The sequence below is a fragment of the Melospiza melodia genome, chromosome 1, assembly GCF_035770615.1.
Source record: "Melospiza melodia melodia isolate bMelMel2 chromosome 1, bMelMel2.pri, whole genome shotgun sequence".
Taxonomy (NCBI): domain Eukaryota; kingdom Metazoa; phylum Chordata; class Aves; order Passeriformes; family Passerellidae; genus Melospiza; species Melospiza melodia.
In genome coordinates, this window is record NC_086194.1 from 6604112 (window position 1) to 6616208 (window position 12097).

General features: G+C 42.1%; 1 protein-coding gene across 2 annotated transcripts in view; it reads right to left on the minus strand.

Annotated features, from left to right (window-relative positions):
• Positions 1–2187: 2187 nt before the first annotated feature.
• The window catches only part of XYLB (xylulokinase), an 84902-nt gene continuing 74992 nt past the window's right edge, over positions 2188–12097 (minus strand). For both annotated transcript variants that reach the window (XM_063178786.1, XM_063178711.1), the window contains exons 18-19: positions 10709–10803; positions 2188–2472 (exon numbers count right to left, since the gene is read on the minus strand). In XM_063178786.1, the coding sequence (XP_063034856.1) occupies positions 2389–2472; positions 10709–10803 (179 nt within the window). In that variant the 3' untranslated portion in view covers positions 2188–2388. The remainder of the gene's footprint in view (positions 2473–10708; positions 10804–12097) is intronic.

Genomic DNA, 12097 nt, shown 5'->3' on the forward strand with positions numbered 1-12097 from the left:
ACTGCACAAAGCTGAAAGATGCAGAGAAGGCAGAGTTACTGAATGCCTTCCTTTCATCAGTGTTCACCAACAAGCCCAGACCTCAGGAATCTCTAACCCAGGAGACCAGGGTAAATTAATGTCAGGGGGAAGACCGTCCTTTGGTCACCAGGGGTCTGGAGAATCTCTCTGGCAAGGAAAGGGTGAGGAGCTGGGGCTGTTCAGCCTTGACATAGGCCAGGCTCTCCTCAGTGGCACCCAGCAATGGGACAAGAGGAATGGGCAGAAACTGATGCCCAGAAAGTTCCACCTGGACATGAGGAAGAGCCTCTTTACTGGGCATTGACCAAGCACTGGATGAGAGCACTCAGAGAGGGTGCAGAGTCTCCCTCACTGGGGATATTCCAGAGCCATCTGGACACAATCCTGTGCTCTGGGTTAACCCTCTTGGAGCAGGGAGGTGGGACCAGATGACCACTGTGGCCCCTCCAACCTGACTCATTCTGTGATTGTGACCTCTCCAAACCCCTTCCCTGTGTGGCTAACTAACTGGCTAACCAACCAGTAACCTGGCAGAACCTCAGGCTAATGATGATGGTAATGCTGCTTAAACTAGCAGGAATTGTTTAACTTCCATTAATTAATCCTTCTGCGTTTCTCTACAGCCTTGCTCAATGACAAAGCAACTGCTGACAGTGGAGGCCTGCAAGAAGTATTATATGTTTTAGCACTGTACCTTTGGACCCAGAATAATAAGCACATAAAAGAGATAGATGTGTATTTCTAATGCCACCTTTTAAAGCAATTGCTTAAAAGAATCCTGCTTTAGCAACTCGGAAATGTAATTCTTGACCTTCCTGAGTAATCATGCTAATATCAGGAGAAGTTGTAATTATTCAGTCATGAAGAAGAGAAGGTACTGTTTGTACTCAAAAGTGGAGCACTTAAATACAAAAGAGAGACCAAAGGAGGAATGTGAGTATTCCCTGGCCACTCCAGAGGTGAGTCATAGCAAAGGGTTCCCACTCTCAACAGGATGTGGCAGGGACAGGGAGAGCGCTCCTATGCCCCCAGAATGTGAAGAATATGAATTTGAGTCATCCAGCTCCAGCAGGGCACAATCCAGCTCTCAGTCAATAAAGAGATTCTCTACTCTCTACAATTCCCTGGCTTATTCCCAAGACACATTACAGCTTCCAGAGGAGGGGAAGAGAGGCTTCAGTCACTTTCATTAAACAATCTTCTTTATTCCCATGAGAAATTTTATCCTAAGGGAAAGATACCAGCTCCACAGAATGCAGTAAAGTGTTCCCACTTGCACAGGGGTGTTCGTTCAAATTCTGCAACTTCCACACATCTTTGCAGAAAGATCTCCTGGCTCACATTTTCTAAGATTTTCTCAGCTAGATGCTACTTAAACTGGACTAAAACATTTGAAGGGAAGCAGTAGCAACAGAGCAAGACAGTCAAGCTGTTCTATTTAAGATCTCCAAGAAAGAAAGGCGATATTGGGAGTGAAAAAAAAAAAATCATCTCCTGCCCTGTCAAGGGCAGAGCATGACACAGAATTTCACAGCCATGACGAGGAGGAGGAGGAAGAAAGAGTAACCCCAAGCTGGTGTGCAGATGGACTGACTCTGCTTTCTGAAGCAGAAAGGAGGTGTTTGAAACTTCCCATGTTTGGTCTTTTATTTTCTTTTTTTACAAAATTGATGTCAAGTGAAACATTGCACAGTGGTGTCTGTATCACAGAAGATCTCTGTGCTTTCCACAATCTATAAACCCCTGCCATATCATGCTTTATCACACAACAGGCTTTCCATAGTATCATGTGACAAGAATTTCCCTTCCCAGAGGATCCCAGGGAGTCTTTAAAGACTTTAATCAACCTCCTCCACATATTAAAGAAAGATGGGATTAAGTCAGTGTGCTTATGCTTTCTGTGTGGGCAAAGATATAAACATCTCCAAGCCACAGATGAAAAGAAAGATAGTCTGAAAACATTTAAGGAAGAGAAAATGAGGAATTGAGACACTTTGCTAGACAGGTATGCAGAGGCTGGCATGCCAAACACATGGAATCAAAGCTGACAGAGATGGGTAGAGTGACTCACATACACAAGGAACTTGACTTTGTCACCCAGCTCTCCAAAACAGCAAGCACAGTCTGAAAAGTACCTAAGAAAAATTGAGGCCACAAACACACAGAGCAATATGACGCTTTTTTAATCAGGTTTTCAATCACAATGTAATTTTTTCCCCACCAACACACTCAAACACAGACATTTAAAAATTATTTGTCTACATAGAGGAACGAAATGATTTAAACAGCTCCAGTAAATTCTGAGCAAATCTCTTCTGATCTTCTCCTTGGGAGCCTGCTCAGACAACATATAAATTTTATTTGCTTCTATTTCACAAGACAAGAAGAGGCTGGGTTGTAGATAACCTTCTGTTCAAGCTCAGCATATCTTTTCAGAAGTGGACGATAGAGCTAAAAAGGAAAAAGAAATAAACATGTCTCATTGAAAAATTAGATTTTTAAATTACACTGCAGTTAAAAAGCATTTCAGACATGAAAAATGCAGCATCTTCACAGGTACCTGAAGGTTTGGGCTGGTTTTTGCCCAATTTGCTCATGAAAGTGCTGCAGAGTTTTCCCTCTTTAAATGTCACAGTCCTTTTTACCATCGCCTTTACAGCTTAATTTTATGACATGCACAGGTTGTTCTTATTGTGACTGGGTTCTTGCTATAAGCAGAAGCCATTACTTCCAGCAGAAGCAGCTCAGCTAAAGTCACCTCTCCCAGTGTGCCGTGCCCCCTCAGTAATAGCTGTGCTAATCACCCAGGCAGAACTCCTGTCCTTGCCTCCCTGCACTGCCCCAGGATGGATCACTGCCTCTGTCCCCTCCTCCTCTGCCTCACTAATCACCCCACTGCTCCCTCCAGAACAGCCAGCTGGGTGCTCCTTGGCCAATGTGCTGACCAGGCCCTTCTAAAGTGCACCTCACACTCCCTCTCAGACTCCTGTACCTGTTTGAGCTGCTTCTCTGCTCCACATTATGGCCAGCTGGGGGCTGTGTACAAATCACGAATGGGACAGGACTGCTGTCGAACGTGCCTTGAGCTGTTTTATTTTTCAGCATCAGCTTCATTACATGGTTATGACAATGGGAAGATGCCACCAGCTCACATCCCAGGCAGCAGACCAAGAACTTAATGTTACAACTCACTTTAAGTTTTTTGACCAATCACACAAAGCAAAAGCACGTTGACAGTAGTTCTATACAATCACTATAAGCACACGTACCTTTGGTTAAAACAATGCTTACTTATTTCAAATATGCTTGTAAGCCTTAAAACACAATGCACAGAGCTCCATTATGAAGCTTCAAACTTCCTAATATCTTGCTAGATAAGCTTGTCTGTAGCTTAGAGAGTTATTCTAGACAAGCATTAATACACAGACCATTGTTCTGTTTGTCCTTGCTTTTCTACTTTTTAAAAAATTTTTCTGCTGGCCAATCTCATGGCTGCTGCTTAGCTCTAATCACAGTTCTGCTGCCTCTGAGGCCTGCCTTTTGCAGCTTTCCCAAAACCCTCTGATTTTGTGGATTCCCACACACATCTTTCACAGCCACATCCTCTCCCATCCACAGGCTGCTCCATGGCCACGTTCCTTGCTCCCCAAGCTCAGAGGGACAAATGCAGACCCAGCTTCTATCCACAGCTACACCAAGTATCTGAGTAGCTTGTTTGTAGTTTCCTAGCTAGAATTTTCCAGCAGTTTTTAGGTACAGTATTGTTACAACCATAAAAAGAAGAATCAAGACTCAAATATGTTCAAACCCCCAGTCTCGGGCACATCCTGCACTTTCAGATATGGGTGAGATCCATCTCAAAATCAAAAAAAAAAATCAAAATCTCTGCTCTGCCACCAATCAAAAACTGTACTTCATCTAGATCTTGGAGATGCACCCTTCTCCTTATCTCCTCCCTTATCTGTCTCTCCAATAAAACCAGCACTGTGACAAGCCACACCAGGACAGCTGTGCACATTTGCTGGCTCCAGCACAAAGAAGGGAATGCCATGAGCAGGGTCTGGTGCAGGCTTGAGCAGTCCCTAGGAGGATGCCATGAGGTCAGATCCCTGCCACAGTGAATCCTAGAGGCTGCCAGTCTGCTCCACAAGCCCTCGGCACTGACTCATAATCAGGGCAGCCTCACTCCTGGCTCCAGGTTCAGAGAGGTTATGGAGCCATAATGAATCACAGCCAGCAAACTGAATTACTGCTCTCATCAGTAAGAGAGATCTAGCATTTCCATGTGGTTTATCCTTTTCAGCCAACAACAGTGTGTGCACAAGTGTGAAAAATTCAGGAGGAAAATGTTTCAGGTGTAAACTATGGGGATGTAGTAGGAGAGCAGCTTCTTCCTGGGCAGGTCTCTGTACAGTCCTGCAGTGGCCTCAGTGTCTGTAACAGCCACACTTTCCCAGAATAATAATTAAAAAAAAAATCACAAAGTTTTCTCATCTAGGAAATAAAAAACAGTGGGTTTTTGTTTTCTGTTTCAACTGATGGCAAAATACCCAGTTTTTATCTTTCCCTTCTGCTGAATGATAGTTTAAGATAGACCAGTGAAAACTGGATTTATCTCTTCATTCCCATTCCCACCTTCCACAAGCAGGTGGAAGTGACTTAATGGACACATTCTGCAGATGGATCTAGTTTTGACCAACTCCTTCCTTTTTACAAACGAGATGTTATAGAAAATAAAGTTTCCTTTCTACATTTCTACAACAGATTAAGTACAAGAAGGGGTAGAAGAGAAGCAGCATCCACAGCAAGTGGAAAGAGACACTGTCTGTTAGCTAAGACATCAGAAAATGGTTTTTAAAGTCATCTCACAGTGACTGAGTCTTACGGTGCCTTCCACTGATTAAAGAGAGAATCCTGCTCACTCCTGCCTCTGAAACAGACTCATTCAGTGACCCCAGGCCAGGCATTTAACATGTGTGTGCCCCAGCTCCTCTTCTCCACAGGACAGTGATACTGAGATCCTGGAGCTTTATGCAGATTTACGGGGTTAGAAAATTAAATGCGCCACTATTATGAAATGTCACATTACTCAGCGTGGTATTTTTAACTAACTACATGAGGGCCTGGAAGGCTCACATAAGTACACATATATATTCTTTTCATGTTCCCAAAGAACATGAAAATATTGCTCCCATTTCTGGTAAATATGCACATCAGAGTAAACAAAACATTGAGCAGGCAACTATGGCTATACTGGGAGTATCAGTATTTCAAATAAAACTAGCTCCTCTATTCACTGAAGCATCTGTAATGAAGACTGGCTATTTCTTACTTCACTATTCTGTAAATTTGATAAGTGCTAAGTGCTTCTCAGCAAAGATTCAGCACAGCAAAGCTGCATTGGTAAGTGAGCTCAGGCACTGAGAAAGCAGGCTCCATATTATTTGCCCATCAGTATTTTTACAAAATACACACATTTACCAGAAGGCTGGGAAGTATTATTGTTAATACATCACTCTAAATTAAAATGTGTCAAAATAAATGAACAACCACATTTACAGACACAGTTTCTTTTCCTGTTTATTGGACTTAAGCACTTAGTTTGCTAATTGAGAAAATTCAGGCATTTGCAATAAGCTTCTCAGCCATTAGTGTAAATGAATCCTGCATTATGGACCATATGAAAAAAAAACTGCAAACAAACAGTCAAGAATATTTCCTGTACTCCACTCCTGCTCTTTGGGGCAAAGAGCTGTGCAGTTCAGAGGGATAAGCAAAGCCTTAAACTCCTCCTCCTCAGGGAATTGGGCTGTAATACCACCAGTACGTCATAGCTGATGAGTGCAGCAGTACCACAGGCTTTTCACTAGCAGTATTCTTCATGCCAGCTGAGGTCTGGGGCAAGGCAGCTCCCATGAAACACAGAGAAAATCCAAACAGCACCAGCCCAGAGCATGTGTGCACCCAGGTGTGTCTGTGGAAGGGGGTTCTCCACACCTGCCATGACTGAAGTGCCTCCACAGCACCTTGGGCAACTCCTCCTGTGCAGTTCTGGGAGTCTCTTTTCTGAGGCAATTATAGAGATGTGCTCTTATAATTAAGGTCCAAAGGGAATAAAGGACTCTCAATAATGCATAAAAACCCAAGGACATAAATTCCCTCTCTGCCATAGCCTCAAACCTAATCTATCAAACCGTGATATTTAATAAAAGTAATTACATGTATCACAACACAAACCTTATTATTGTCCATAATTTAATTGTCCTTGCTTAATTATGGCCCTTTCTCCAGCTTATCTTTATAGCCTACTCCACAATGTTGACAGTACTCTGACTGTTTCATTTACAAACCCTAAACTTCTCTCCTGGGACAATTTGGTCACATTCTGACAGTCCCACAACTAAAGAAAATGCCAATGATAAATAATACATTATAACAGGGAATAATTTAACTTGCCCTCTCTGAAAAATGCATTGGTGCAATGCTACCTTGTTCTCTAGAACAAATCAAATGTTTCATCCTGTTACTGCTTCTCACCACATTACCAGCCTATGTACTCAACTGGGCTTTTACTGTTTAGATTGTCCCTGCCACCTTCTAAGAGCAAAAGCAGCTACAAATTATTACTAAAAGTGACAATCCACATGGATCCACCTGTCTTCTGCAATGCTCTGTTAGCCAATCACTGGAGCAATTCAAAATTTACAAATCACAAAGATGATGCTGATGATTATCTAATTTTAATCTACCCAATTTAATGTACCCAAGTACATTTAATCTACCCTGAATAGATTAAAATTAATCAGTCTCTCACAAACACTTGCTACTTTTGATATGTTCCTTTTTTTTTTTTAAATCAAAGTCAAATTAGTCATAGAGATTTGCTTAAGAAATCAAGGGTTCTTTTATTTTTCAAATCAAAGCAGTTGTTCACTATTCTTAACAGAGAAAGAATACTCATAAAGCAGAAACAATAAAACAGTGTTCTGAAATACTCTGAAGACTTCTCCAAGGAACCACACCTGAAACAATTACATTCCTTACTTCAGATATCCATTCTGCAAGCCCATCTTAATCAGTTTAGAAAATTATTGGCTACACAAATCACCTTAATCAAACTTCTATCAATACATATTATATTTTTGTGGTTGTATTATTATTACCTACTTTGCACTAAATAACCAACCTAAACCAATTCTAGAAAACAACCTCCCCCCTCCAAAACCTAACTCAACAAAATACAATTATTTTAAATCAATAAATAGGTCATTATAACCTTCCTGGGTAATAGGGTCATTTCTATAAATCCACCCACTTACAAGGCAATTCACCAAAGTCAAGAAAACCTGTTAGGTTTACATTTTCCCTTCCTGAATTTTTGCAAGATTAATACATCTCAGCAGAGTCAATAATGCAATCAAAAACCACACATCCAGAGGTAGTGAGCTGCTCCATGCCTTCTCCCTGCAAAACCCCACAGGACAATATCACAACCAATCTGGCACTCTGTCACACAGCTTGTATAAACACAAGTGACCAACTCCCAGACAATCATGTTCCCTCTCATGTTTTATTTTTGCTTAATTAACCAACTAGCCAACCATCCCTGTTTTAATAGATTACTAAAATAGATCTGAATTCTAATGCTAAAATAACAGATTATTTCTGTCTGTTATCATCTATTTATTGCTCTAGAATCTCCTGGTTATTTTTGTCATGCTTCGTGGTTCTGATTAATCTTTTTCCTCGGGGAAGAGAGGAGGCCCCAAAGAGGTGAAATGACTCTTTAATTTTTGCTATGCTGGAAAAAAAGGAAGAAGGATTAATCATATTAACACAAAAATTAGTGACTTGAGCTGGTGTGGTTGAGTGAGTGACCAAGGACTATCACCACAGTGGTTCCCACAAGAACATCTCATGACCCATTTGGGTATTGACAGAATTAGAAACAAGTTCAGATTAATACCCCCATCCTACAAAAATACTGGGAAATCAGGGTCAGCTAAGAGACTTGGGGTCATACCCACAGAGAGGGATTCATTCTCTTTGAAATGGTCTCTTCAAGGCACCATGGTCTGCTGCAGGACAAAGTCACATTGTTGCCAGGCAAGTTGGAACTTTTGAGACTTCAGTTTCCACTAACTACTGATTCATGGCCCACCACAAGCCCTGTGTTCCCCATCTTGTGACTTTGTTCAGTTTTACCTGCCCATCAGTTTAATTGAACCAGAAGAGCTGCTTTGTGTGCCCTGCCCTTGCTTTTTAAAATCACATTCATTATCACAAATGATCCCTCAGAAATCAGAGAGAAGCTTTTTGCATTTTTGGTTCCTGGAAACCCCTGCTGTGTGCATAGGCCTTGGCAAGGCAGGAGAAGCTACATCAAACTGTCCCATCTGACCTCTGTCTACAGGAGGCTTTCCTCTCTCCAATGATCTAACACGCTGTCTCCAACCTATACCAGGAAGAAAGGATGAAACCAGAGCAGATTGCTGTGTTATGACCTGTTTTTTCTCCACCCTGCCAAGATCTAGCTGTAGCTGTCCAAAAAATGTAAAGAAGTGGTTGGGGGAATTTCACATTGGTGAGCCAGACTCTTTCAGAAGAGCTCCTCAGCAAGACAGGACTTAACCTCAGGATGACTTTGAAGTTTATAAAAAGAACTATCATTTAAGTGAAAGGCTCTAACCCCAACAGAACGAAATTGGATGGACAGGGAGATGCAGCTCTGTATGAAACAGAATCAAACTGACTCATTGCATTATGAATTTTTGCTGCACTGTTCATGCTAGCACACTGTATTACTGACAGGCCCTCTGGCTCTCTGCAGTTTCACAGCCATGAAACTAGCCAGGGAATCCACCATCAACTGCAAAATTATAAGGCAGGAAGAAAAAAAAGAAATGGTGTGGAATATGTAATTGCAAGAAGCTGATTTTAATGGAATGAAGCTGGAAAGCTAAGCTAAAGAGCAGGAATGGTTATTCCTTCCCATGCTGTTTGGCCACTGCCTCCCTGTCATTCATTCCTATCTACTGGGGCAACAATTCACTACTGTACATCATTTAAAACCAATAAAAGAGATGTGCAAGGAGAGCCAGGTCTAACCATGTGGAAAAGGGAAGTATTGAGAAGGAGATAATTAACTCTTTTAGCTTCCAGGCCATTTTATGCAGAGAGCAAAGCAGAAAGAGGGAGCTGAATTCCCCAGTGACCTCTTCTGCCAGGTTTGCTCGGCCCCTGCAGGGGTACAAGGTGCTTGCAGGGCCCCTGTGAGTGACAGCTGTATCCTCTGCCCTTGAGTTTTATAGCTGAAGCAGCACCAGGGGGTCAGGAGCAGGTCTCTGAGCCCTCCCCAGCTTTTCAGCACGCAGCATTTTGGGGAGGAACAGGGCAGCAACGTGAGGTTGGGTCAGGCACCAGGGAGCTGCTCCTGTGCTGTGCTCCCTGCAGGGAGCTTCAGCTGCAGCACACGTGGCACAGGCCACTGCTGTTAATTATTTTATCTTTTAAAATGAGGGGGGAAGGTTGAGTAAATGAGATCAGATCAATCAAGTTTAAATTATTCAATGTCTTAATATTTCTGAAGGGGACTTCTATTCGATTACCGAGCTCCTCCATCTCAGTTAATAATTAAATAATATGCTGGCAGGCACAATGCAGCATGATCATTTCTATTATTACTCATGATGATATCTGGTGCTCCTCTACATGTGTAGCTGGGAGTTAGTAGTTTTGGCAGATCATTAATTTCCCAGTTTAAATAAAAGCTTTAAAACCTTGTTGCCTGTAGTTAGGCCACTTCCAAATCTCATAAATGGTGGAGTGTGTAAGGCTGCACTGATGTATAAGAAGCTTTTGCACAGCTGAAGACCTTGGTGAAATTCACCTTTGTTACTTAAACATGTGTTCTCCGGGAATCTTGCTATATTGTATTGTTTATTTATTACTGTGCATTATATTTGAAAAGCTGTTGTAAACTAAAGCCTTGGGCTGGGGGTGAGACGTGCAGGGCTGCACTGGAGAGCCTGAGACAATGATTCCTTCCTTGGTTTTACAAGGGCTGGAATCACATAGTTACCAGGAATGACTCTCTCCTCTGCTTTGTCTACGTGGGCCATAAAGCACAAACTCACCTTCAGACGTGCCAGAACTCACAGGATGGGCACAGGACCAAAGAGCTGTGCCTACTGAGTCCTCCCAGCTGCCATAGTTTCAGAGGAGATACCAGTGATTATCTACAATTGCTGAGCACTGTTTACAGACAGGAAGGGGTTTTGGAGATGTTTTCCAAGAAGCCAGAAAGCACAATCACCTCCCTTTTGTCCATGCTGCTTGCTGCAAACAAGTCTAGATTATTTTTTCAAGATTATCTGTTACAACCTGACTGACCAGTGTCCAAATTCAATCTATTTTATAACTTTTTCTGTCCCTTAAGGAAGACATTCTGCTCTCTGATCACACCTTGTTAGGAAAATTCATTCTCACAGACCTGAATGGTGGGATCAGATTATTGCATCATTACAACACCAGATACCTCTCAAAATCAAATCTGTCTTTACAATAAGGAATAAGAACTGTGTAACCAACAGTTTCCTAAATTATTTTACCAGAAGAATTAGCAAACCACTACATTTTGAAGCAGATAGGAAATAAAAAGAAAAATGGCATTCCCAAACTTGCTCACCGCCTCAGCCCCTGGGGTGGGTGTAACAGCCAACCTGGGCTCTGGTGCTAATTTCACAACATCAGCCAAGGGCACATTCCTCTCAGCTACAAGTCCTGCAACGAGAATCACAATCCTGATCAATGCAAAAAAACACCATGAGGGATATGCCTTGACTCTCTGGCAAATTAATACATTATATTGATCTTCCCTGGTCAGGTCAGCATTCAGGATTGAAGGATAAATGGCAGAAGATCTTACATTCCTATGAGCTAGCCTGGGAAGTGGGGACTCTGTGATTGAGTTTTTGCCAATCACTCAATTCGTACCCTGGGGAACAGGTAAGCAGCAGAAATGCTACTCAACAATATCAGCAATTATTTATGGTTACAACAGTACAGTAAACAGCAGTGAAAATAGGTGGAAGCAAAGGATTCAAGGACAAAATGTGACTAAACATAAAAATGAAGAGAAATGAAAACACTTTCAAGAAAATATGCTACAAATTATTAATTATATTTATATGTAAGGAAGCAGAATAATAGGGGAGTTCTGCTACGACAGCATTTTGCTTTGTGAGCAAATCACAAAGCATTTCAGAAGCTCCCTGCACACCTGCTAAGAACCCCAGGCTAACTGTGGAACACCCCAGATGCACACTGCAATATTATTAAAGAGCCCTTGCCATCAGTATTTAATTTCTATTAGCAAGTCCCCACTTTTCCTCAATCCCTTTGCCTGGCCAAGAGAGAGGCAGCTGAAAGCATCAATCAAAAATGCCATTTAGGAACACACACAGAGCAAACCCCCTGGGGCCTGGCTGGCAGAGGATGTGAGCCCAGGAGTCCCTCCATCAGCACAGCAGCCCAAACGCTCTGTCAGCCAAGCCTCCACAGCTCAAATGCCAACTGGCAGAGGGAATGCACATCACACACACACAAAATATCTGCGCCAACTTTAATGGTGCCTCCCCATTTCACATGCATTCAAGGGCAAGGAATCTGCCTGCAGCATTAAGTGCTGGGAGACTTTTGAAGCAGAAGGCAAAGTTTGAGTATAAAGAAAAACTATTTGGAAACTTGACCCACAAGGTGCAAAAATGGTCCCATTGTGGCTTCAAATATAAAGATAATCCAAGTGTTTCCATTGTCCTGCAAAAGCCTGCTTGGCCTGACAGAATCCTTGTGCCTTTTCTGGAAATAAAGAGGAGAGCATGCTGTGTGCATTAAACACACCAATTCAGGTTTTGGTTGTGCAATTTTCTTTGCTGTTTTCAAATGCAAGAGATCATGTAGTCTTTAGATGCTATAACGTGACAGCAGAATTTGCTTCTAAAATTAAAACTTGGCTGATTTCTTCTGATGGCTGGTGCTATCTTTTCCATGCTTGTTACAGTCCCATGGTCTTACA